Source organism: Numenius arquata, chromosome 5 (assembly GCF_964106895.1).
Source record: "Numenius arquata chromosome 5, bNumArq3.hap1.1, whole genome shotgun sequence".
In the NCBI taxonomy this organism is placed as follows: Eukaryota; Metazoa; Chordata; class Aves; order Charadriiformes; family Scolopacidae; genus Numenius; species Numenius arquata.
This window is the reverse complement of record NC_133580.1, coordinates 21,624,950-21,651,226: the sequence shown is the minus strand read 5'-3', so window position 1 is coordinate 21,651,226 and position 26,277 is coordinate 21,624,950. Positions and strand designations below refer to the sequence as shown.

The following is a 26,277-nucleotide window of genomic DNA, read 5'->3' as shown; positions in this document are numbered from 1 at the left end:
TTATTGCCTGTTAATCAATGGAAGAAACGTAATTGTTTCATTTTTAGAGTTCTGCCATTTATCAAAACTTGTTTGTAACGGTTACACAGCCTGCTGTAAAGCTACTTAAAATATTAAGTTACCTGGCCTGATGCTACTTGTTCTTAAATATTCCCGTGATCATTTCTTCGTATTAGTTGGTGGTGGGTTTAGAAAAGGAAAATCTAGGATACACTTTAACTGTCACAGAACTCGAGAGGTGTTGGCGTCGTCGTTGCACAAATATACTGGGCATGTTTAGTTTGGAGAAGAGGAGGCTGAGGGGAGACCTCATTGCCCTCTACAACTGCCTGAAAGGAGGGTGTAGAGAGGTGGGTGTTGGCCTCTTCTCCCAAGGGAATAATGGCAGGACCAGAGGGAATGGTCTGAAGTTGGGGCAGGGGAGGTTTAGATTAGATATTAGGAAGAATGACTTTCCTGAGAGGGTGGTCAGGCACTGGAACAGCCTGCCCAGGGAGGTGGTGGAGTCGCCATCCCTGGAGGCGTTTAAGAAACGTGTAGACATGGCCCTTCAGGGCATGCTCTAGTGCCCGAGATGGTTGGTTTGTGTCTGTTTGTGGGTGGGTGTGGGGTGTGGTGTTGGTTTTTTTTGTGGTTTTCTTTGTGGTTTTTTTTGTGGTTGGACTCGATCTCAAAGGTCCCTTCCAACCATGAAGATTCTGTGATTCTGTACCCAAGCCCCATTTCTGCAGCTGCTTCAAAGGCTGGTCTGCTGATGCAGGACAGGAGATCTCCCTTCAGCTGGGATGTGGCCAAAACGGGAATGACACAGGCGTCGGGGCTTTGGGCTTCTCCTCTGTGGCTTTCCTGTTTGCTAATAGGTCATCATGCTAGCATAATTAGTTAATCCAGCCTGCCCTGTGTGTGTTTGGCACAGCGGGGGTGTGTGTCGGGAATGGCTGCTCCGGCGGACGGAGCAGGAGTGCCCGACGGAGCAGGAGTGCCCGCCTGTGGTCGCGTCACACTAGTCCCCACGCTGATCAGCAAAGTAATTAACAGACCGTGTGCCCAAAGGGAGAGGTCTCTGCCGCGGACTCCCCAGCCTCAGCCCCACTCTCTGTGCGGCGCTGGCTCTGTGCCACAGCTCTACTTACACACTAAAGCCATCTCTGTCACAAACTGTTGGTTTGTTGGAACTTCTTCTCTGGCAAGAGACCCGCTCTTTAAGACTTCGGGTGTCAGGAAAGGTATCGTGCCCTTCGAACATACTTTTGCTCTTTGTCAAACTAAACCTAAAGGAATTAAATTGCAGCTTAGCTGGAGTCAGTGGCAAAACTCTCATTCACTTATCAGTGGTGCCAGCACCCAAATTATTCTAGTTTGTGGTGACACCGACGTTGTTAGAGATGAGAAGCCAGGAGCTATGGACTGGCCCCGTTGTTTCTGATAGAGTATTTCCCTCCTGTGAAGGGCTTGTTGTTAGCAGAAGAACACAAGTGTTTCTCTTCCAAACATGCTTTACCCAGAGGGGGGAAAAATGTGTTTCTCCCTACTTGACAACTGATGGTTTGTTACTTCCTTAACTCTGAGCTCTTCACATGGATATTACCTTGCTGACAAAGTGAAAGCAATTTAGTAATCGCTTGCAAAAGAAAATTGACTCCATTAGAGTTCAGTTGCCTTTGTTCCAGCCATTAAATCACAGACACTACCTGATTCATATATAAATTATTTTGATAGTTTCATTATTTTTCCTTAGTTGAGTTTATTAAAAGTGCATTTGACCACCTCCCTGTGATATAATTGTGCTGGTGTGACCTGCGTGAGGAGAGGTGGGTCCCCCGTTACCCATCTCTGACACGGGGACGGCTCTCGCTGGGTCTCTGGCCACAACCCAGCAGTCATGCACAGCCTGGCTGGAAAACACTGCTGGGGTACCCGACAAATTTCACACAAATTATAGGTAAATGTAGGAAAAATATTCCTTTAAACCAGGAAATGGCTGGTTTGGATCCTGTTTGAATGATGCCACTATTTTCGAAATGCTAGCTTTGCTTCACAGACTGTCATTGAGAGCAGAGGTTGCCTTTACATTACACTGTCTGCTTCTTTGTTAGTCTTTAACCTTCCTATTTTCTCCACCGTTACGATCCTGGGTTTGCCTTGAGCTTCCCTCCTGTTCTTGTGTTCTTTGCCGTGGTCCTAACCTTTTTGTTCAGTGCAGTCGGTGTCTGCCTGCCCTTTGCAGCGGCCGCCTCGGGACTGCCTCCCGTGCTGCAGCTCGCACGCCTCCTGCACCCTCTTTGAGGGAGAATCCAAAGTGTGCAAACCCCTGATTTCACCTCTATGCTCACAAGGAGAACCGGCTCAATCCAAATTGCGCCAGCTTTCGTAGCCCTCCTTTGCCTTTCACGTCTGAACTATTTTCCATTATGTTTTGTCTCTTCATTTTTCCCGACTCGTTTACTGGTGTCGTAGATGACAGTTTGTGTCATCGCGATTTGCTCCCCTGGGTATCGCTCCTGCACGTGGCATCCGACTCCTCGCTCTTCACTTCTAGCGTAACTGGGGGGCTGTCAGAGCTCTACCCCAACGTGCCCATCTGTCTGTTCTCTCAAAGTTAATGAGCCTTTTTCTTCTTGCTTCAGGCATGTTACATGCCCTGACTTATTCATAGATGATGTCTATTAGAATTGTCAAATGCTTTGAAAATTAAATTATTTCTCTAAATAAAGAGCCTGCTTCTGATATCATTCTGATATCATTCTGAAACATTGAAGATGTTTTGGTGCAATTGGCCTGTTTTCTAGTATAAATCAAGAGTGACTACACTGAGACCTCTCTGACCAGTGAGGCAATTAGGCCTTCTTGTTTAATTGAAGGTATTTGTGATTGACTGTAGTGTGAGAGCTCAGAATCTGCCCCTGGCTTAATCTGGAAGCAGCAGCACAATGCAGAATTTCCCTGGAATAAGGCATCCAGATGAAAGTGACCTCTCATGGCACCAAGCAGTCAGCGTGAGGGGGTTGGTTTGTTTGCTTTTCGAGTGCTGGAACATGCAGGAAAACATTCCGTGTTAATTATTATATTTCTCAAAAGGGTGAAAGGGAATGAAGGGGAAAAAAGCTACAGTTCATAATAGAGTTGCTACATCAGTCGAAGGAGAATTAACAGGGAATTATGAGTATGAAATAGGGCATTAACTGAAGTTGGATAACAATGAGCAAAGTGGGGGAAAAAAGCTCAAATTTGTGTAATTGTATTCAGAAAATCAGTAACAAATTCACTTCATACTGGAGTGTGTTTTCCCCAGAACAATTTTTTGGGAAAAAAGAAAGGTAATTTAAGACTTCTAATAGTCACTCTTTCTATTTTTTTTCTTTCTTTGTTGCTAAACCCGAAGCTGATCAAACATTTTGATTTCTGGCCCCTTTTTTCTTTCTCTCAGCTATAAGGCCTAGGAAAAGAAAGAAGCTAGAATTAAAGAAATGAAACAAAATACTGTGTTTATCTTTTTAAAGTCAAGCTAATAAGATTTTTTTTTTCAAAAAGCTAGATAAGATTTTAATCAAAAAGCTGTTGTTGTTAGAACAAATTAAAAATAGTATTAAACATTCCCTATTGAATGCTGAAAAGGGAAGGGAGGCTTCAGCATGCTGGTGTACATGTGCAAGATGCAGGGAAAACAGAAAGTGGGTAAAACTTGGGATCTTGGATTTTGTGAGGAGAACTGGCCCGAGAGAGGGGTGCTGGTGGCACCATCTTGGGTGAATCTCTGGGTCAGCCTCCTTGGAGCTGGTCTGGGTGCCTGTCAATGGGAGGGTAAGGGTGGCAGGACTGTGGGTGACATTGCTGGGGGATAACCCATGTCACCACCCCGGGGTGCTGTGGGTGAGGAAGGAGCCGGGTGAAAACTGATGGAGAGAACCAGAGCAGGGCGTCTAACGGTGTGGGAGTGAGGAAGAGGGGCGAGAGCAAGTTGGTATGCAGAGAACTGTGCAATCATTTAGATGCTAAGGACCTGTTAGATGATTGATGTAGCTGAAGAAAATGTACTTTCTTGCAAACACAGAACTTATCAAGAAAGGCAGAGGAATACTTGGAATTCAGAAATGTGTTACAAAGGGCTTTGCTGAGGTATCACAAACCTGCTTGTGCAAATAATCTCCTTTCTTCAATGCAAGAGTCATGACTAAGACCCTGCCTCAGTGGAGCCTATGGAAAGAAATGCAATGGTGACAGAGGGATGCGATGGTGGACACTTTGTTGGAGTCCCTCATATTGCCCACTTGTACAGTTAAACAAGCCAAGCCTTTTAGTCTTTTCTCAGATGACTCTGATCACTCAGATGATAGGCTTGTTGGGGGAGGGGGATATTATCCAGCTAGCTCTTGACAAGCCAAGGGATGATGCTCCAAGATCTGAGGGGTGGGTCACTAGCAAAGGCCCTCAACCTGTTGCTCTGAGATGTGCTGGGTATGCTGCAGCACGTCAAAGTTTTATGGGGACGAGCCAGGGGCTCCTGAGGTGATAGGAAACAGGGCGTCGCAGATATAACACCTCAAAGGAAGACCACCTGAAGAGCAGCACGAAGGAATTCCAGCCAGTAATTCAGCTCCATTGGGCACCCAGCTGAAGTGCCTTTATACAAATGCACGTAGCATGGGGAACAAGCAAGAGGAGTTAGAGACGTGCATATGCCTCTAGGGCTACAATCTTATTGGCATCACAGAGACATGGTGGGATGGCTCTTATGATTGGAGTGTTGGAATGGAGGGATACAGACTCTTCAGGAAGGACAGGCTGGGGAGATGAGGGGGCTGTGTTGCCCTCTAGGTCAATGACCAGCTGGAGTGCATGCAGCTCTACCTGGGGATGGATGAAGACCCAATAGAGAGCTTAGGGGTCCAGATTAAAGGGAAAACAGGAGCAGGTGATGTTACAGTAGGGGTGTGCTACAGACCACCTGACCAGGATGACCAAGTGGATGAGGCCCTCTGTAGACAGATAGGAGCAGCATCATGTTCACAGACCCTGGTCCTCATGGGGGACTTTGACTGCCCCTATATTTGTTGGAAGGACAAGGGCACAAGAAACCCAGGAAGTTCTTGGAATGTGTCGATAACTTTCTTCTTCAAATGGTAGAGGAGCCAATGAGGAAAGGAGCCGTGCTGGACCTTGACCTTACCAACAAGGAGAGGCTGGTGGGGAATGTCAAGCTCAAGGGTAGCCTCAGCTGCAGTGATCACAAAATGGTAGAATTCAAGATACTTAGGGCAGCAAGGAGGGTACATAGCAAGGTCACTACCCTGGACTTCAGGAGAACAGACTTTGGCCTCTTTATCCTCCTAAGCAGGTAGCTCATGTGGGAAAAAGTACTGGAGGGGAGAGGGGCCCAAAAAGCTGGTTGGTATTCAAGGATCACCTCCTCCAAGCTCAGGAGTGGTGCATCCCAAGAAAGACACTGTCCCACATGACATCATGGTCTCAAAATTGGAGTGTCATGGATTTGATGGATAAGGAACTGGCTGGATGGCTGCACTCAAAGGGTTGTGCTCAATGGCTCAGTGTCCAAGTGGAAGCCGGTGATGAGTGGTGTTCCTCAGGGGTCAGTACTGGGACCTGTGCTGTTTAACATCTTTGTCAGAAATGTGGACAGCGGGATTGAGTGCACACTCGGGAAGTTTGCCGATGACACCAAGCTGTGTGGCACAGTTGACATGCTGGAAGGAAGGGATGCCATCCAGAGCATGAAGTTCAGCTAGGCCAAGTGCAAGGTCCTGCACCTGGGACGTGGCAATCCCAGGCACAAATACAGGTTGGGCGGAGAATGGCTGGAGAGCAGCCCTGAGGAGAAGGACTTGGGGGTGTTGGTGGACAAAAAGCTCAACATGAATCAGAAATATGTGCTGGCAGCCCAGAAAGCCAACCACATCCTGGGTTGCATCCCCAGCAGCATGGCCAGCAGGGCAAGTTGGGGGGATTCTACCCCTCTCTCTGGTGAGACCCCACCTGGAGCACTGCATCCAGCTTTGGAGACCTCAGCACAGGAAGGATGTGGACCTGTTGGAACGAGTCCAGTGGAGGGCCACAAAAATGAAGAGAGGGCTGGAGCACCTCTGCTGTGAGGACAGGCTGAGAGAGTTGGGGCTGTTCAGCCCGGAGAAGAAAAGACTCCGGGGAGACCTTATAGTAGCCTTCCAGTACCTAAAGGGGCTCCAGGAGAGATGGGGAAGAACTCTTGATCAGGGAGTGGAGCGATTGGAGAAGGGAGAAGGGTTTGACACTGAAAAAGGGGAGATTGTGATGAGATCTCGGGAAGAAATTCTTTGCTGTGAGAGTGGTGAGACCCTGGCCCAGGTTGCCCAGAGAAGCTGTGGCTGCCCCATCCCTGGAGGGGTTCAAGGCCAGGTTGGAGGGGGCTTTGAGCAACCTGGTGTGGTGGGAGGTGTCCCTGCCCAGGGCAGGGGTTGGGACTGGATGATCTTAAGGTCCCTTCCAACCCAAACCATTCTATGATTCTATGACTCTTTTGTTCTGCTGTCCCCACGGGTGAGCGCAGCCCAGCCACCACACTCACTTTGCCCAGCTCTGGGCTGGCTGGGAATGCGCTGGTGCTGGTCTGCATGCCGTGTCCATATGGCACAGCAGTCTCCGCTGCTTACTCAACTTCTCGGGGCACCAACCCATCTTTGGTGCAACATACCCATGGCCCCCTGCCTGGAGCTGGCAGGACGCTCCTGCCTGTGAATGCACAGGCTTGTTCCTCTTTGAATCATCTTTCTTGAAAATAGAAGGTTAGTGAATAAAAATACAGGTGTTAGGGATCAAGTGTCTTGTGCCACTGGCATTAATTCCTCCTTATTTTTACAAGAAATCCTTTGCTTGGTGTGTATATGGCTTAGATTATATTTGTCTCTTTTTCATGTCTCTCATGTGCTGACGTATGGCTTTGTGTCCAACTGATAAACTCTTAGTTTACAGCCAAATTCTGTTAGTTATTTATAGCTCGTATTATTATATTTAATTATTAGTTCAGTCCTCAAAGGCATTCAGCTTCTCCTGTGTGATGTTCCAGCCTTTCCCAATGTGGGTGTTGCATCCTGGGTTTGAATCAGTACATTCAATTCCCAAAGTAAATTTTTTGTTTAGGCATCATTTAAAAAAAAACAAAACAAAAAACAAAACAAAAAAAAAAACCCACAAAAAAATAAACCAAAACGAAACAAAACAAAAAAAAAAACCCAAAACAAAAAAGACCCACAGAATGAAATGACTATCAAGATCAAACTTTGCCAACCTCCCAGGGTTTGGTTTTTCACCCTAATCCATTTTCATCTCCTCTGCAGCCAATTCCATGGCAGTTTCACAATTTCTCTGTCCTTTTCTCTGGAGTCTGCCTAATAATTTCTCTGGTGACACCATATCAAATGGTTTAATGAATTCCGTGTAAATTAGAACCGCTGCATTTGTTTTGCCTAGAGAATGGGGTGTTAAAGAACAGGCAAAAAAAAATCCCAAGGCACCTAGTCAAGACTCTTACAATGTACATCTGGGAAACTCATGTCGCACTTTGTAGCGCTTCCCATGTATCTTCATGTCTTTAATTTTCCTTTTAAATCTATTCTGAAACTTTGCCTGGTTAAGGTCCAACTAGGAGGTTTACAATTGTGTGGATCGTTTTCTATCTTTAAATGCAGGCACCACACAGACTTGTTCTTTTAACTGTTTCAGCCTGATGTTGTCCTTTATCCATGGTGGTTTTTTTGTTTTGTTTGTTGTTTTTTTTTTAATAATGGTTGTTAAGAATTTTCTTTTCCACCTACTTTTGTCTTTAGGTTTTCCCTGGTTTACCAGCATACCCACTTGTGATATATTTAGATCACAGAAGTCTTGGCTTTCTGACTTTATATTATCATACCTTTCAGGTCCATGTGGATCCATTTTCCAAGGCAAAAAAAGGAAAAGAAAAAAACAACAACAACCCACTAAAAATGGGGAAAAAACAAAACAAAACCAAGCCTTGCATTTTTGCAGTGTTCTTTGGGTCTGTGGCTGGTTAGTTCTTGCTTCGTGGTGTTTTGATTATTTTTTTTTTTTACTGTGGGTTTTTTTTTTTTAAATCTCTCTAAGGAATTGCTTAACTTACCTTTTATAAGTCTTTGGTCCCTGACATTCCAACATATTTCTCATACATTAAATAGCCATGTGAGAGCCTGTAAAACTGGAAGAAGAGTTAAAATACAGCTGCCAGGTCATGGTCCCGTTCTCTGCTGGGGAAGGCAGAAGAGCATCTCCATAGACCTTAAAGAAGAGGTGCGGTGGTGGGAGCAGGGCTCTGGGATGTGAGAGGCTGCCGAGGGTGGGAATCATTTCGTGATTCCATACAGTACTAACCCTTGGCTATTTTTGCTATGAATAGCTACATTTTTGATGTAATTGTTCTTATATTGACTGTTGTTATGTATGAGATACAGATAAGTTGAGCAACTCATGAATATTTCAATAATCCCTTCCCTGACATTGTACAGGTATGTGAAAACACATATTTAATTATACTATTAGAGTAAAAGGCCTCAGTGGTTTGTCAGTTCATTAGGGACACTTTTTATTATGCTTTGCCCTTTGCTTTGCTTTTGTCTGGCTTATCTGATGCTGTGATTTTTTGAAAGACGCCTGGGCAGCACTGACAACAGGAGGGGCGCTCAGTGGCATATATTAATAATGCACCAGCATACTAGGTAGGAGGCCTCTATTAAGCATCTTATAATTTAAAATAAATAGCTCTCTGAGCTTTGAATTGGAAGGTTCTGCAGGTTCAGGTTCTTACTGGGAAAATCAATTTAAGGGAGAAGCGATTTTGTGCGTGTGACCCCGCGGGGAGTCACCGTGTCCTGATTGGGTACCTGCAGGACGGTGGCGCTGCCTGAGCCCAGGGTCCCCGTGGAAAAGCGAAGGGGAGATTCTCCCTGGATCGCGGGTGGTGCAGGCTGTGCCCCGTGTCACTGCGTAATACAGCCCAGCTTCTTCATGAGAAGAGGAGTGATGTTAGCAAGCTAGCGTGATTTCAGAAGACTCGGAGAGATGGAGTGAAAAGGAAGCTACAAATGCAACATCTTGCTTGATTACGAAATCAGCCTTATTAAGTAGTAGATGAATCACCACCATTCCCCTAAACACGGGCACATGTGTTTTATGTAATGGTATGTGTATGTTCATGCCATGGCTCATGATCTGGCCTGATGAATATGCGTGCTCTTCCTTTCCAGATTACCTGCTGCTCTCTATTATTATTGCAAAGTGTACACAATAACTTAAGGTTCATTTTCATTGAATCTGAGGTTTCCTCAAAAACCTAATTTGAAACTAAATCACTTCTTGATTTTTTTTTTTTTTTATGTAGATGTACTTATTTAGGTGTGTTTTCCTACTCATGCATATGTGCTGGTAACAAATGCCATGTATATGGTAACTTAGAATTATGAAGATAGAGCACTGTGCTGCAGGTCCACCCAGAGCAGGTTGCGCAGGAGCTTGTCCAGGTGGGTTTTGAATGTCTCCAGAGAAGGAGACTCCACCACCTCTCTGGGCAGCCTCTTCCAGGGCACTGCCACCCTCACAGGAAAGAAGTTCCTCCTCATGTTTAGATGGAACTTCTTATGTTCAAGTGTGTGCCCATTTCCTCTTGTCCTGTCACTGGGCACCACTGAAAAAAGACTGGCCCCATCCTCCTGACACCCACCCTTTGAGTATTTATAGGCATTGATCGGATCCCCCCTCAGCCTTCTCTTCTCCAGACTAAAAAGACCCAAGTCCTTCAGCCTTCCCTCCTAAGAGAGATGCTTCAGGCCCCTCATATTTGTGGTCCTCTGCTGTACCCTCTCCAGCAGTTCCCTGTTCTTCTGGAACTGGGGAGCCCAGAACTGGACCCAGTGCTCCAGATGGGGCCTCCCCAGGGCAGAGCAGAGTGGCAGGATGACCCTCCACCTGCTGGCCACAGTCTTCCTGATGCACCCCAAGAGACCATTGGCCTTCTTGGCCACAAGGGCACATTGCTGGCTCATGGTCATCCTGTTGTTGACCAAGACTCCCAGGTCTTTTTCCTCAGAGCTGCTCTCCAGCAGGTCACCCCCAACCTGTCCTGGTGCAGGGGGTTATTCCTCCCCAGGTGCACGACCCTACACCTGCCCTTGTTAAATTCCATCAGGTTCCTCTCTTCCCAGCTCTCCAGCCTGTCCAGGTCTTGCTGAATGGCAGCACAGCCTTCTGGAGTGTCAGCCACCCCTCCCAGTGTTGTACGGTCAGCAAACTTGCTGAGGGTACATTCCATCCCTCAGCAAGTTACTATGTTGTAAGGCTGAATTAAAAAGGGATGGAGGGAATGTCACCCCAGTGATGGCAGAAGTGGGGGGGTCTTTACAACCACAAGAGCTGCCTTGGGGGATTCTGCAGACTGAAACCTCCACGTGCTGGGGAGCAAGGGCACACAATGCCTGTAGCAAGTGTTGACATTTTCATGTTGGTATTATATGCTTTCCATTATTTATCAAAAAGGATGAAGCAAAATCTCAGTTTTAATTCACCGTTAACTCCATGCGCTGTGGCATGGTAAACATCCCACACAGTGATAGGGGTCCCAAAATATACCCGCCAAGGCTGAGGGATGCTTAGCTGGTCTTTTTACAAAGATGAACTTCAGCCACTGGGGAGATACTTATTTTAAAAAAAAAAAAAAAAAAAAAAAAATTAAAAAACCAAATCCCAACAACCACAAAATCCCCACACCAAAAATGAAAAGAAAAAAAAAGAAAGGTAGTTCGGAATGATATTTGCACATAGAAAGTATGAATAACTATGGTGTAATCACTGCAAGAAGTTAGGGCAGTATGTGATGAGACTCAAATTTATTCTGTTTTGGTATTTCTGCGTGTCGGAGCCGAGAGAGCAAGTTTATCATTGTGGGGAGTGGCAGAGTATCTACATCTTCTTGTGAGGTTCCCGGGTGCTCTTCCACCAAGGGACAATAAAAAATAGGGATGCTAGTCTTACTGCCAGAAGGTAGATTAAGATCTCTTCTGTGTGTTTGTGTTGCCTTGAAACGTCTGGAAAAGAAATTAATGCCTTTCTGACTCAGTATGAGGGAAGATACAGAGAGGAAAATTAATGCTATTTGGTTTTGGACAGAATGGTAGTGATTCATTATTATGACCCTGCAAAATATCATTACTTGAGCTTGTGTCTGAGAAAATCCATTTTCCTCTTGCTGTGAAAAAGTGAAATATTATTTCTTAGTTTGCAAGTAATTAAATAGTTATTTTCTGTGTTGGAATTAAAAAACAGTGGTAAAAAGCTGTGTTGGGGGAGGTTTCCTTAAGGCTTTATTAAGTGTTTTTTGCACTGATGTATCTCGAGTACCTGCTGGGAAAAATTCCAGAATTTCTTGCAGAACTGAAGGAGTATTGAATACTTCCTTGGAAAGAAAGTCCCTAATCAAATTGCGGGTAATATGGTCCCCAGTTCAAGAGTGGATCTGGAAAGTATTTAAATACTTAAAATTAGGCATAATCACATCCCTGGACTGCATCTTCAGTTAATTTCAAAGTGGGTATCTACAGAATAATCATTAGGTTTTGATTTTTCTTTTCCCACTGCAACGATTGTGAGAATGTGCCTCTGTGTTGATGGAGCAGGTATCGCTTTCAAAAGATGGGAAAGCTTCCTGATGCTACCAAGGGAGTAAAACGACTTGGGGCTTCCTCCAGCTGCTGCTTTTCAGAATATACTTGAACTGTGGGCTCCTCAGATGCCTGCGACCCCACCAGAGGACCCGAGGGGAGGAGCTGGCATCCCTGCGTGCATCTCTGCGGTGTAGCAGGGGCAGGGCCCTGGTCCCCAGTCATGAAGACTGGTGTCCTCATGCTTGTGCCATCCCACCTGGGTACACAGCATTATTTCTGGCCCTGGGGAAACAAAAGGGACAGGATGTGCTGGTCTTATCCCGGGCTTGAGTGGTAGGGACAAGATCAGGTGTGTATCCAGGGTCTGGAGCTCAAAAAAATCCCCCAGGTTGGACAGCTTTGCTCAGAAGCACATTCCTGATCCAATTATAGAATAAATTAGGCTGGAAGGGACCTCTTGAAGGTCTCTAGTCCAACCCCATGTTTGAAGCAGACTAATTCCAAAGTCAGGTCAGCTGCCGGAAAATAATCCCCAGCTGTGTTTTGAGCATCTCCAAGGATGGAGATCCCACAGTCTCTTTGTGACCCACTTCCCTTGTCTGACCACCCTCACCATGATTTCTTCTGTCTATTTTTTTTCCTATTTTATACATGATTTCCTTAGATCTATCACCGTGCTTCTTGTCGTTGTGCTGTGCAGCTCTTGGAAGAGTCTCGCTGTCGTCTCTCTAAGCGCCAGCAGGTAGCTGCAGGCAGCAAATACGGCCCTGTTCAATGTCTTTTCTCTGGGCTGAAGCAAATGCGGCGCTGAACCAAACTCAGTATTTGATGTGCTTCAGCCCCAGTCACCTTGGTGGTCTCCGTTGGATGTGCTGCATTCTCACACACCATTTAAAAATAGATCTGCACAGAAATAGGGATGCATCTCAGTGCTGCTACAAAAAGGAGAAAGATGAGTTGCAAGTGCCTAAAATTCAGAATTTGGTAAGTATAAAAATACAGTTTTATTCAGTCACTAAAACTAAAGGGGCCCTTGCAAGTGTGTCATGAAAAGATGTATTTTAAAGCAACCTTCTGTTCCAAAGAAAAATGAAAATGAATTTGGCAGTGCCTTAAAAAACTAATTTAGTAAAGATGCAGGAAATACAGAGTTTAGAGTGAAGAATGAAGCCTTAAATCTGCCTTCTTGAGCCTAAACTGTGTATGCTATTATAGAATTTAAAATTATTTGCCGTTTTGTAAAGGCCTTTGTGGAGCTATAACAATTTACGTCAGCTGACGATCTGGCTCAGATAGTTGTAAACTATCTGCAACTGTTTTCCTGTTAAAAATTGCAGTACTTGCAGTTCAGTTTACTTGACTTCAGATTTATTTTTACCCTTATGGACATCTACCATCAAAGCCAAGGCTGAGGGAAAAACTTTTGGTTTAAAAATAAGTTTGATTTTTAACATCTTGTTGGCTTGCATCTGCTTATCAATGAAATGTGAGTGCAACTCAGAATTGAATAGTGCTGCCAGCTTAGGAGGAAAAAACCTCTTTTGCTCACATATGGCCTTTGTGCCTTTGCAAACCATCAGATATTGCCTATTTTTCTTGCTGGGAGGGAATTGCAGAAAGTCATTGCTTTTGATCATTAAGTACTTTAGTTTTTTATGGCAAGACTTACCATGAATTAATATATTATTCTCCTCACTGAGTCTGCCTGAGACTTGGGTTCTTTTTTGGGGCTAAATTGACAATCCTTGATTTCTTATCCAATTTCAAATGCATATTGTTAACATGGAGGCTGTGAGTCCCAGAGAGTTATTAAATGATTTACGAGAGCGCAGGAGCTCTGCAGTCTGTCCAGGAGAGGCAGGATCCTGGCTGGGGGCTGGGGAACGGCTCGAGTTCTCAGCAGGCAGCTGATTTTCTCCAGGAAAAAATATTCCGAGCTTTGAAGGATAAAACAATTGAAGATGAATGCATTTAATTCAAGGGAAAAAATAATTGTGTTTATTCCAAGAAAGGTTGGTTGGTATGTTTGGTTTTTATCTTTTAGCAAGAGTAATGGTGGTAAAGGCTCTCAAAGGCATGTGAACCCCCCAGTGCCCCACCAGTACAGGCTTATGAACCACCGTGGGTTTTGTTTCCCTTCGACTTAACCTTCTGGAATATCTGTAAACTTCGGCATACCAAACTCTTGCTTTAAATAATTCATGTGCTCTTGATAGAAGAGAAACAAAAATGTTTATCTAGCTTCAGCTTATTCTAAACTGGACTTAAAGACTGAAGGAAAAACCATGGCCAAAGAACTCATTGCTTACCTGTATCAAAAAGCAAGAGTGGCACAGGCAAGGACTTGGCTCTGCTGAATGTTCAAATTATAATTTTAAGGATTACCAGCAGTAGATTGAACTGGAATTGATGATTGACCAAAAAATTCAGTATCTGTGCTTTGAAGCTAGCTATTGGAAAAAATCTGTGGTAGGCACAGTTTTTAATTTAAAACTATGGAGATATTTCTTAAATATATGCAGAATTCATGAATAAAATGTGAATTATTTTTCTGGTACAGTGACGTGCTTAGAAGACTGTAGCTGAAGGAATTAGTCATAAAGTTTTACCTTGTGGAGACTGAGGGATGCAGTGAAAAAGAAGGCAGATGACTTTAAGCCAGAATCCATGCAAAATAATATAAAAGTATTAACAAAGCAGTGGGACGGTTAATTCTGAAAGTGGAGCCCAGTCTCGAGCCTTGCTGTAGTCAAATTCCCACATATTGTTTTTCAAAATGAATATGCATAATGCTTCCTCTGTTGATTTTAAGGCAGCTGAGATTGATTGTTTTCATTTTATTTTTTTTTAACCATTGTAGTCTTGGTTAAAACTTTAAACAATTTTGAAACCTTTGTTGTCCTGACGGCCACTCCAAGGTATTCTTGCCACTAAAGAACGTGATGCTATTCTGGGATGAATAACAGTGACTCTCCAGGCAGTGAAAACTTAAATAAAACAGTAACAAAAGCAATGTAGAAAAAAAGGGGGGTCAATGAGACTTGATAAGGACTCTAGCACAGGGTTTGTCACAGAAATGCGGTAGATGGAGCCAGAAGCATCGGCTCAGACCTAAGGGAAGCCTCTCTTCCATGTAATGGTTTTTCTTCCTGTTTATGCCAAGATATGAAGCTCCATCACTGTTTATGCCAGACCTGATGATGGCTGAATTTAGGCAGCATCAAGACAATGTGATGCTATTCTGGTCTGAGGGAGTCTATCCTCCTTCCTCCGTTTCCCAGGCGTGGGGACCTGGTAGCACCCAGGGCTGGGTGTCGGTGGCAGCGAGAACGAGGGCTGCCAAGTTCTTCCTGGTCACTGTGAGGGACAAGGTGACATACAGAGCAGTGCCAACACCTTCGGTCAGTTTAAACCAGCAGTTTGGGGGCTACAGAGCTCCTGCCAGTGTCATGGCCTTTTTTTCTACATATCTTCTACATACGTACCCAGTTATTTCAGGTATTGCATTTCCATAAGTGCACTTGGAAATTGTTTTCCTAGGTGTCTTTGTGATTTCCTTTTCTTTTCCTAGTTCTGTAATGGCACAAAAATAGTCATGAGTCACTCCACAAAACAGATGAATGGGCCAAGTTCAAAAAAAAAAAAAAAGACATAATTTCTTCTAATAGCAAAGGTGGAATTTGGAGTCAGAGATTCATTTTTACCATTATAGTCCTAATTCAAAAAAATTGATTTCTCAATATCATAGCATAATTTTACTGTTGCACGTAAAACATGTACATTTTTAACTACTGACAGGCGGGGGGGGATTATTGAAAAATCTGTTAGACTTTAGAAAATGTAATTTTCCTGCTGAGAAGCTGGCGTGTACCAGATTTGCAGAATTTACTTTGTATAGAAAGCATTTTGCTCAAAGTCTGTCTCTGTGTGTGTTTGAAAACTGCTCGTTTAGAGCAAGCAAATGAGTTTTAAAGTCTCCCTTTCTCAGACCTTCCTGACAAAACCAATTTTTCTCCTGAGGATAATTGAATTCAAAGCAAGTTGTATTTGGTGACTAGTATAATTTTGAAACCCCATGCTTTGCTGTACATTGGTAGCCAAATAACATACATTTTATTTTTATTATTAAAACTAATGAATAAGCAAGTGATAATTCTGGCTACTGATTTTTTTAATGTCATGCTTGGATGCAAACGTCATTCATGGAAGAAAATGTTATTGCAAATACATTTGTGAAATGCAAGAGAGAATGACCATTTTGGAATTGAGTCCTGAGCAGTTGTAAAATTAAACATTTTTAATTCAGGAATCTTATCTTGCAGTTATGTTGGTTTTGAGTTTTGGTTTGGGTTTTTTTTATGATCTAAAGCTGAGGCATCTCTCTGCCCATGTTCCTTCGGCAACCCCAGCTAGCACGTGCCAGGAACATCGAGCTCTTCACATCCATGGCGAGAGTAGTGGTAGCGTCACCTTCTCCGAACCCTCCAAGAGCTCAGAGCTGGGGAGAAGTAAGGCCAAGGCTGGGCGTCCTGCTCTCTGTCCATGTCCTCATCTTTGGGCATGAACGTTCTGCTCGTCCTGCCAAAGTGCATGGTGAGGAGTGCCTTCGTGTTTGTTGCACTGTGGAAAAGGGATTTGGAAAAATGGTTAATTTTGTTCACAGCTTTAAAGTAAAAGCTGTATTTTGGAAAAAAAAAATACTCTGAAGTATTTTGAAACTTTCTAGAGACTTTTTTTTTTTAAACCAGTGAAGTTGGAAAAATAAATGGTCCAGTGACTACTTGCTAATTCATCTGCATATGCAGCTGCAAAATTATTTTCTGTGCACATAGTGCAAAACTTCTTCCTAAATATGAGGTTTAGAGACCCTTTGGGAGTAATTAACTATAATGCAGAAGCAAATCTGGGTTCATTGTACACACTGCTCATTTAAGACATGTTTTTGTGCATGAAGCCCATTAGTAAGTTTCCAAAACCTCAATGAATGTTAAACATTTTATTATGGGACTCTGAGTGCTTCTTAGTTTGCATAAAATTTAATGTAATCCCATGCATTACATTTATCTTTTGATCCCTGGGTAGCAAATTGCTGTGTCACGTGTGCGCCACAGTGTATTCAAGGGCTAAAATCTGGCTTTTATTTAGTTATGTATTTAACAGTGATAGAACAGCTCTTTTCCTGTGGACTACACAAGAAGTTGGGGATACGCTCAACATAAATTGTGTGCTATTGATCTTATTCTACTCACTGGTCAACTTCCATACAGCGTGTGGGGGTTGTGTAGTCCTGTGCTGTACGTGGTTGGTGGGATCCTGACCCTGGTGTAGGGGAAATGCCAGGCAAAGCTGCTGTTTCCATCAGTTGTACAGCACTGGCAGTCGAAACGGTTGAGCTCCGAGGATGTAATTTAGCCAGGACTGGGAATACATGCCCTTAGCCTCAGCGGGTGTAGGCAAGTGCCTGAAGTTAAGAGTATGTTTAATTTGCTGAATTGGGTCAATGCCTGAGGCTAATGGGCTCCCCCAGAGGCAGCAGTGTGATGCTCTCTGGGCTGTTTTCCATGGGCAGGAGGGGATGTACTCCGACTCGCCCTCACTGTCAACTAATTTGTGAAGAAGCGTAAATCACCTGAGATACTCTGAGGAAATCTGTCCCAGCAGCTGTGTGTGGTGGGTGTGGTGATACTGGGATGTGCTGGGCAGCGGGCTGGTAGGGCTGGGCTTACTGGCCCTGCTGCGTGCTGGTGATCAGATGCAGATGAACAGAAATAACTACTCTGCTTTTATGAACGGTTGTTCTTTCTCTTCCCTTAACTCTTTGTTACCTGTTTGGAGACATTAGTGGCACAGTACCTTATAATGTTACCTAACGTATATTGTGTCTTATCCACCATTTATTTCCCAACACAAACCAAACTATAGTCTTCATTATTGCAGGAGAGTTAATCGTTAACATCTGACGGTTTTTACAACACCTGTGCTTTATCTCAGCATATGCAAAATATATCCGAACGCTTCCATTTAAGGAGGTGGTTTACATTGTGCTTTGGTGGTGCTATCTGGATTGGTTGGGATTTCATGCAATTACTATTTTACACAGCGGCAGAGTATCTGTGAAGTGGCTATCAATTGGAACATATTTTGCTCTTCAGACTTGCTTTTGCGGGTTTCACAAAACATTTAATTAGTGATAATCAGCTTCTAACCAGCCAGAGCACACTGATGTGATTCTCTCCCTCTCTTCCCCCATAATTGTAGGCATCGTCTGTACCCGTAAGATAAATTACTTGCAGTCTGGAGAACATCCTAGCCAGCAGGAAGGGAGAGAATAAGAATGTGATTTGCATGGGGATAAATAAGGTGTTGTATGTACTGTGATTTCAGTGAAAAATATATTTTTCTTTTCTTTCCCTTCCAGAATGGTGGACCTGGAAACCAGCTGGAGATTGCAAAGTCTCCTTTCCCTCGAGGTTGCTGGTCAGTGGTCATCTTCCACCACAGCCAAGGAAACTAGAAGAGCTCCATGCTGACTTCTGAAAGGTTTGTTTCGCTATGGAAGATCAAATTATTTTCTGTCTCAGGTTTTGTGAAGTTCGGCATCTGCCTTGGACCTGCAATTTGGAAAAGGGATCATCTCTGAGGCACGGTTAAAAGACGGAAAAACCAGTCCCAGACGATGAGCACTTTAAGTAGCACTGGAATATTACTCAGCTTAACGACAGTGTCTGTTACGCTGGATTTTAGTTTGCATGGTGGTCTGATGGCTTGGTCCTTAAGCAGCAATTTGACTCTGAATCAGAGTTTGCCTACATCTGATCCGCTGAATGCCTCTGAGAAGGGTGAAGTCTCTCGGATGTCCGTGAGGGAGAAGAACTGGCCGGCCCTCCTGATCTTGGTTGTCATCCTGCTGACTATCGGGGGAAACATATTGGTAATTATGGCCGTGTCCTTGGAGAAGAAGTTGCAGAATGCCACAAACTTCTTCCTGATGTCCTTGGCGGTGGCAGACATGCTGGTGGGTATCCTGGTCATGCCCGTGTCCCTCATTGCAGTCTTGTACGGTAAGTGGCTTCCCTCCTTGTTTGACTATACACTTTTGCAGGGAATCCCCTGAGGCTGTCGCAATCTGCTTTGCCCAATTTTTTCACGCGTTGGTAGCTTGGGGAGCATCGGTGTGGACTTGGCCATGGGTGTGTGCTGAGATTCACGCTCTGCTGGGTGAGGGTGATGCTCTGCTGGAAGCAGAGCTTGTTTCTGTGCTGCCGGGAATGACCCAGAAATGGTGTTGATATCGGGTTTTTTTTGTTGCTGAGGCCACTGAGAAAAGCTGCAACAGTGAGTCAGCTTTTTACCTTTCGGTTGGACTGCCCCAAAATTCGCTAGGACACCAGGGGTTAGGGAAAAGCTGAGGAGTGTGCTTGTGACCGACCCAGCCCTGAGCCAGGTCAGAATCGGTCCCTGAGCTCCCACTGCAATCAGTGGGGTAAGAGAGCGGGTTTGCGCTGGTAGATTTGCCATTCAAATAAAAGCCTTCACTCCATTCCTGAGCTTGCCTTGTGCCTTGCAGGGGGTCATTGTGCCTTTCTGTGCCTCAGTTTCCCTGTCTCTAACCTGAGAACTCTGGTTTAAACCGCTTTGAGGTCTGCATGTATAGGTGTATTTATTGCTCCCCAGCCATCCCAGTGTTTGCGCTGAAGTGGGGATTTGCTCCCGCGCTCGGGGGTAGAATCACTGTTAGTGCTTCAAAGGAGTAAACTGCATTAAACACATCCAACTTTCTCATCTGTCTGAGACTTTGAATCTGATTAATTATTTTTTTTGATGTGGTGCTGGGAATCTCCGTCCCTGGATATTATAAAGGGGTATTGTGTTGGCCTCTGCATCTCTGATCATCGTGTTCGTATACTCACGTATCAATATAATGTGTGTGTGTTTAATAGATAACGCTTAATCATTTTTGAAGTCTGTTTTCAGATTTTCTTTGAAAAGTATTGTTAATATTGATATTTCTTGGAAACAAATAATGCTGTTTACGTACAGATTTGATTAGAAATTGGTTTACTGTCCTATAAAGTAAAATGTAGGGATATTTATGTGACTTCTTCCCTTGCCTAAATGATTAAGTCAGACAGAGATTCATTTCTAAAACACATTGATCAAGCATACATAATTCCAAAGCTTATATAACTTGTCTACAGTGAGTTAAATCAATATGTGATTTAGGTACACTGAGATCTTACGCATAAAGCTTTTTATTTTGAGCTGTCAGAATAGTTCCATCCCTAAATCTTCTACGTATTAGAACATGTGTATTTTATTTTTAGCATTTTACTCCAGTTCCCTGGAGCTTGAAAGGGAGCATATAAATACTGAATGATTTGATTGACCTGCACTTGCATAAATTCTGGGTTACCCAGTGACTCTAAAAAGGTGAATTTATGGAAGTGATCTTCCTACATACATACTTTCTGAGTCTTTGGAAACTAATGGAAATGGATTTTCTGTTCTGCCTAGAAAATGATTACTTAAGGTCATTTAAAGGTGTAAACCATGCTGCATACTTAGAGGCAAGTAAATATCATTGATCTGAAGAGGAATTGTAATTATTCCTCTTTTCTACCCGAGCACCAGTATTAGCTGTTGATGGCCCAAATGCTTCTCCACAGGCAAATGGCACTAAACATGTATTTTGTTTTGGCAAAAAATTACAATTTCAGCACAGGCATGGAAAATTTGTAGGAATCCTGTGAGAAGCGAGAATAGCTGGTGCTATTTGAGGGGTGGGAGGATGCTGCCGGAGCCGTGCCAGCATCGCTGCCCTGGGCCCGGTCGGGAGCCCCGGCTGGCATGTTGCCTTCGGGCTTTGTGAGGGGGAGAGGAAAAGCTCCGTACGGGGAAAATGGAGCTTCAGGGGAACTTGGGGACTGATTTGAATAGGACCGCTGTGAAATCACTTTTCCATGTTATTTAAGCTACTAATTGTGGAAGTAAGCAGCCAGGGCAGTGCCTCTCCAGCAGCAAGGGCAGAAGGCTGCCAGAGGGAGTGGAGAAAGTCTGTCCCCTCTCCCAAGTGATTATTTTCTAATGCATCCTGAACATAAACTCTTGGTTTGATACCCAGAAGCTAAAAGGCATGGACTGACTGGGTATGTCTGAGACAGGAGCAAAGGGAAAAGACTGATGTTGTGTCAAGGGTATTGCTGCTCTTTAAACCCACCATAACATGCGGATGCACTTTTATGGCCATCTAGAAAAATAATTTAGGATGGAAGAATTACAGGGCATATCAACAACCTCAGCATTTGGTGGTTCATATAAATAAAATGTGCGTGCAAGAGCACAGAGGGTAAGCAAGTTAAACCTGTCACTCATCACCACTTACAGCTTGGATCAAATACAGCTGGGTCTTCCTCAGCTTCAGGTGTGCTGGAGTCACCAGGCTTTTTGGGGTCCCACACCCATTTCTGGCTTTGGCAGGGAGGGCAGGCGGGTATCTCCTATATTGTACTCCACTTGGTGGGCCAGTTCTTACGGACACAAGAGACAGCAGCTGGAGAGGCTCTTGGCAGAGTCACAACGTTAACAAATGCTGTTGTTACAACCAGCAGCCTCCAGAGACCATCACTTATTCCCGTCTGCCTTATCTGGTGTCATAAGTAGCAGCTCTGCACCATTGCACACAATAGTTTTCAGGACAAAATCTGGCCTCTTGTGTAACACAGGGGTTTCTTGGCTTAGTTTGCTTGGAGCTATAGTTTTTGGAAAAGCAGTTCTCCTTACAGCAGCCTGCAAGCACTCTGGATGCCACAGTGGCCAGTAGGACAGCAGACTTCTAGGTCAGACCTAGAACAAAAATCTGCTTTTTAGGCTTGCTTATATTTGTTTTGTTTCTCCCAAAACTTCCATTCATTGACACGCAAATGCTGCTGAACTCAAACCAGTAAGCAGGTCAGAGATTAGATATTATAAATACTATATATTATTAGAGATATTATAATGGGATATTAGATATTAGTTAGATATTACTATTATTATTTGGATATTAGAAACAAATTCTGCATTATGAGGGTGGTGAGACACTGGCACAGGCTGCCCAGAGAAGTTGTGGATTCCCCATCCCTCGAAGCGTTCGAGGCCAGGCTGGATGGGGCTTTGAGCAACCTGCTCTAGTGGAGGTGTCCCTGCCCATGGCAGGGGGGTTGGAACTCGATGATCTTTAAGGTCCCTTCCAACTCTAACCATTCTATGATTCTATGACTTTATCTTGATTTCTAAGAGCTAGAGGTCAGGAATCCAAACATACGAATGCTATAGTAGGTTTTATATTCTGCTGGAAGTGGTAGCGCACAAACCGGTATCAGTGGTTCGCACATCAGCAGAATTCCTCTGAGTGTAACAGGGTTCCTGGCCGTGGACCGATCAGGGAGAGCGTTACTGCTTGGAGATGTAATTGTGAATGTTCGGTCGTTTTCACTCTGTGTATCTTACCCTGTGCGTTTGATGTAGTCTATATATTACGACACTGGGCTGTTTGAAAAGCTGCCATATGCTGTATGGAGAAGTGTATGCAGCACATCTCTTCCAGATTTGTGGAAGTCACTTTTAATTTATGTAATCAGAAAGGAACATTAAAGAATGCATATAATAAATAGAAGAGTGGTGAAGTGGCTTTTAAGTTCCCACATCAGCTCTCTCAGCCCCAGTGATAAATTCTAGTTTGCAGAGTAGGTTTGTTTCCTTACTTTTCGGCTAATGAGGTAGAGGAAGTAGATTTCATTTCAAGCATAACCACAAAATTGAATAGACACCCTCCACAAAGACTTCTGGTTTTCAGTGGTTTTCTTTTCTTAATTAAGAGAAGGAAAAATCAAGTTTTCAGTAAATTCAAGAATCTTATTACCAAGGAAGGGATGGCAGGATGCATCATGCTGGATTTTTCACCAATTAGTCAGCGCTCTGATATACTTATCAATTAGTTTTTCTTAAATGTCTTGGACTAATCGATGAGTTGCATTTGACAACTTAGAATGTTTTCCATGGCATGCAGTTCCCAAAGAACTGAACAAATTAGTATGCTAATTTATAAGCATGTGTCAGGGAGAGTAAATGAGAAATTAACACCATGTTTAATCTCAACGGAGAAACTTCTGATTAATAAAAAATACTGGTATGATAGAGCATCAGCTATTCTGCATGTAATGGAGCTTCTGAGAACACATGGAGATTGTCTCCTCAGCTTGGAGAATTTTAGGGACGGGCAGTGATGGGTTTGCATCATCTCTAGTGTTCATGGGGAAGAAAGAGAGGGCTGCTCTTTGCCTAGGAGGACTGGTGGAGGAATGTGAGAGAATCTTATCAGCTGATCCGAGTGGACATTACAGGCGGTATTAAACTTTCCTCACTCTAATGAAACGAGTTCACAGCTGTGAGCAAGTTGCCCGAGCGTGGCCAGCAAGGGGTCAGCACGCTCATCTGCCACTCCAGGTGCCAAGGCTTCTCTCCTCTCTTTTGAGTTTCAAAAACCACTGTAATGCTGGCAGCCTGACGCAGCTTCCAGAAGGCTGGTATGAGATTCAGCATCCATTAGCCTCAACTGCTGGAGCAGCTTTACATCCAGATTATTGTTATTATTGATAATTATCATCATTATCATGTGCTGACAGAGACGCACTGAGCACTTGCGCAGACTTGGCTGTTTGTTCCCCTGCAGAGGGACGGGCTGTCGGTCGAACAGCCTGTTCTGCCTCTCGTTTCCCTGCTCCAGGGCGGCACTTGCTGTCAGCAGTGGATGTCCTACAGAGAGACCTGGTCGGGCAGGAGAAGGGCAAGGTGCTGCTGAGTCCGTTCCTGGGCACAGCCGATACCTGAGAGGACAGAGGGAGGGTGCCCAGGGTGTTGCAGACCTTTGGCAGTGCCAGGGCATGCTGCACGCCTTCACGATGCCGGGTATTTTCTGAAGGTGCAGCAAGGAGCAATGTGCTTCTTCAACAGCTGGGACCATCTGCTCTGTCATTATTTTTTGGGAGGCTTTTATTTTTTTAATTTAATTTTTTTTCCCCCTACTGATTTCTAATAATGTCTCTGGAGTTACTAGTCAGTATTTAGTGCTGCCGAGCAGCCACGGGCACCTGTGCTCAATTGCTGTGAGGGAAGGATACAAGGAGTTAAACACAGTTGTTGTTTTGGCCCTTCATTCTCAATAAAAAAAAAAAAAAGACAAAATGAGAAGCGATGTTTCTTATACTGGAGTTTCCTTAATTCTTTTAGTGTATTCGTGGTTGTGAGTTAAGTGACTGCAGTCGTGTGTATGTGTCAGTCCACATGGATTAATTAACAGTCTTCCCCTTCTGACAAACTCCTGGCTTAGTTTGTAGCTAGTTATTATCTAACGTAGTCATTGCCTTGTGACTGACGTAGTGAACTGCTGAGATCGCCCTGCCTTGTTTTAAACATCCTCAAAATCCATCAATGATCTGGAAAAATGGTAAACCCTAAATCTGTGACCTGGCAGTGGACATTTTACCCCTGACCTGTCACCCACCACACTGCTCTGGTGTTGTCCTCCCTGTGCTGGGGCAGCATCGTCCCACCGGTGCTGGGCTGCTGGATGGGCGTTTGCTCACCTCGGTGGGGACTGAGGGTGTCCCTTTCCTCTCCCAGCTGGTTTAACTGTCTGTGTTACCGCTTGTAGTAACTGCTCAGCTCTGCTCATGATGGGGTCAGCTGAAATTTACATGTTCTGGGATTCTGGAGCCCTCCCAGCCTGGCTGATGGGCAGAGCCCTGGGGCTGGTGGCACGGCAATGGAGAGCAGAAACATCATCTTGAGCAAAAGAGTGAAAACCCACACAGTGTCACCAAGGCTGCATCCCCAGAGAGCACCGGCAGCGTCTCCCGGCACAGTGGAAGCTCAAGGGGCTCTTTTAACATGAATATTTATTGGGTTTAGCATTTGGGCTCTCCTAGGGCTACACAAATGCTTCCTAATTGCATCTCTCAAACCTGTAGTGAGGCTTTTAATATCAATCATATAAATATTTAGTATTAGCATGATTACTGTCGGGGTAAGGTGGTATCTCACCTTGTTAAAATAATGCCCTTACAAATGATGCCAGAGGTACCTTCACTCAAAAGGGGCCGGTATGGATTCTGGTTCCTGTATCTGTGTGCGACCTCTGATCAGCGAGATGGGATGGTGAGAAGGAGCAGAGGGAAAAGAAGTTTTTTATGGCTTATAACCAGGATCCTTGGAGAGCAGCTGAAGGAGAAGAGGAAAGTAAAGCCAGAGACTGGCCTAAGAGCAGTGAAGACAAGGCAAATGCCTGCAGCAAACCCCAGAGGTGAGGGTAAAAGCCGTGGGCTGCCAGCCCAGCCGTGGTGTGAGCCAGAGCAAGCTGAGACCCCCCCGCCCCAGCCTCGAAACACCCACCTCTGCCCTGAGGACACTGCATTTTGGCAGAAGTTCGGGCGCATTTATAAGGAAATTTTTGGAAAGTGGATGGACCTCAGTTCTCTGATGCCCAGAGGCAGATGGTGATGGTGCGGGTGATGCCCTGCTGTGGGCAGGGGGGCTCTGACCACGGTCCAGGTGCCCTGGGGATGGCTGCAGGCATGGGAGGAGGTGCTGGTGAGATGCACTTCCCTTCAGAAGAGACAACAATGAAAGGAGAGTGGGAATGATTTGAAAAAAAAACAAAACAAAAAACAACAAACTACAGAGTTACAGGGACCCTAAGCCTACCACCAGCTGTGATGAAAATAAGAAAGGCAGCAGCAAAATAGGAATGGTTACTGTTATCTAAAATATAGACTAAGGTCTTAATGAATGGAAAACCCTAGAGAGTGAGTCTGGAGTATAGCTGCCAGACCAAATCAGACTCTAGGTCCAACCAGACTAACACTCTGTCTCTGACAGGGGCCTGAGCAAAGCAATGGATTTTCCTGTGCCAGGCTGTTACGGAAAAGCTCTCTCAAGGGGGTGTTTCTTCCTAGGCTGTATTGACTGATATTTGACTCGTGCCCTCTATTATGAGAATTATATCTCTAGTTATCTGTGTGTCTCAAGGTCTTGTTTAGCACTTCGTGATATGATTTTCGGCTATCTAGAAATGGTAATTTTAAAAATCCTGCCAACTCGTGGCCTTAGGGGCATCTTGTCTGCACCAAGTTCCAGATGGCGGTCGCATTATCTTCAGAAATTATTTTTCATGCATGTTAATTTTAAATGCATGACTTTTCTGTTTGTACTGAGTAACCACTACAGTTTCTTCTTGTACGAGGGTGTGAACGAATGTCATAAACTCAGAGATGGGCGGTTTTTGCTCTCCAGTGACACTTTATACTTGGGAGATGTACAATGAAATTTATATCCAACGGCATGTATTAGTTTGTTATTTTTTTGCCATCAGTAAAATCCATTGGCTGCTAAGCTATGTACTCATCCAAGAGCATTTATTCTCTTTTGAAGTACCCACAGCTCTCTTGTAACCTCAGCTAACCTAAATAATTCTGTGAAACCTAAAAACACCCAACCTCATTGTTCACCCTCTTTCCAGTTTATTAAATGCATAGAAAACTTTAATTCAGATATTGAATATCCTGCTGCTGAATTTTCTCCACAT

The 26,277-nt window shown here is 44.3% G+C and overlaps 1 protein-coding gene across 1 annotated transcript in view; it reads left to right on the top strand.

Moving 5' to 3' along the window:
• The first annotated feature begins 18,333 nt into the window (after positions 1 to 18,333).
• The window catches only part of HTR2C (5-hydroxytryptamine receptor 2C), a 46,593-nt gene continuing 38,649 nt past the window's right edge, over positions 18,334 to 26,277 (top strand). Inside the window, exon 1 of the mRNA XM_074147897.1 lies at positions 18,334 to 18,718. Within this exon, the coding sequence (XP_074003998.1) occupies positions 18,334 to 18,718 (385 nt within the window). The remainder of the gene's footprint in view (positions 18,719 to 26,277) is intronic.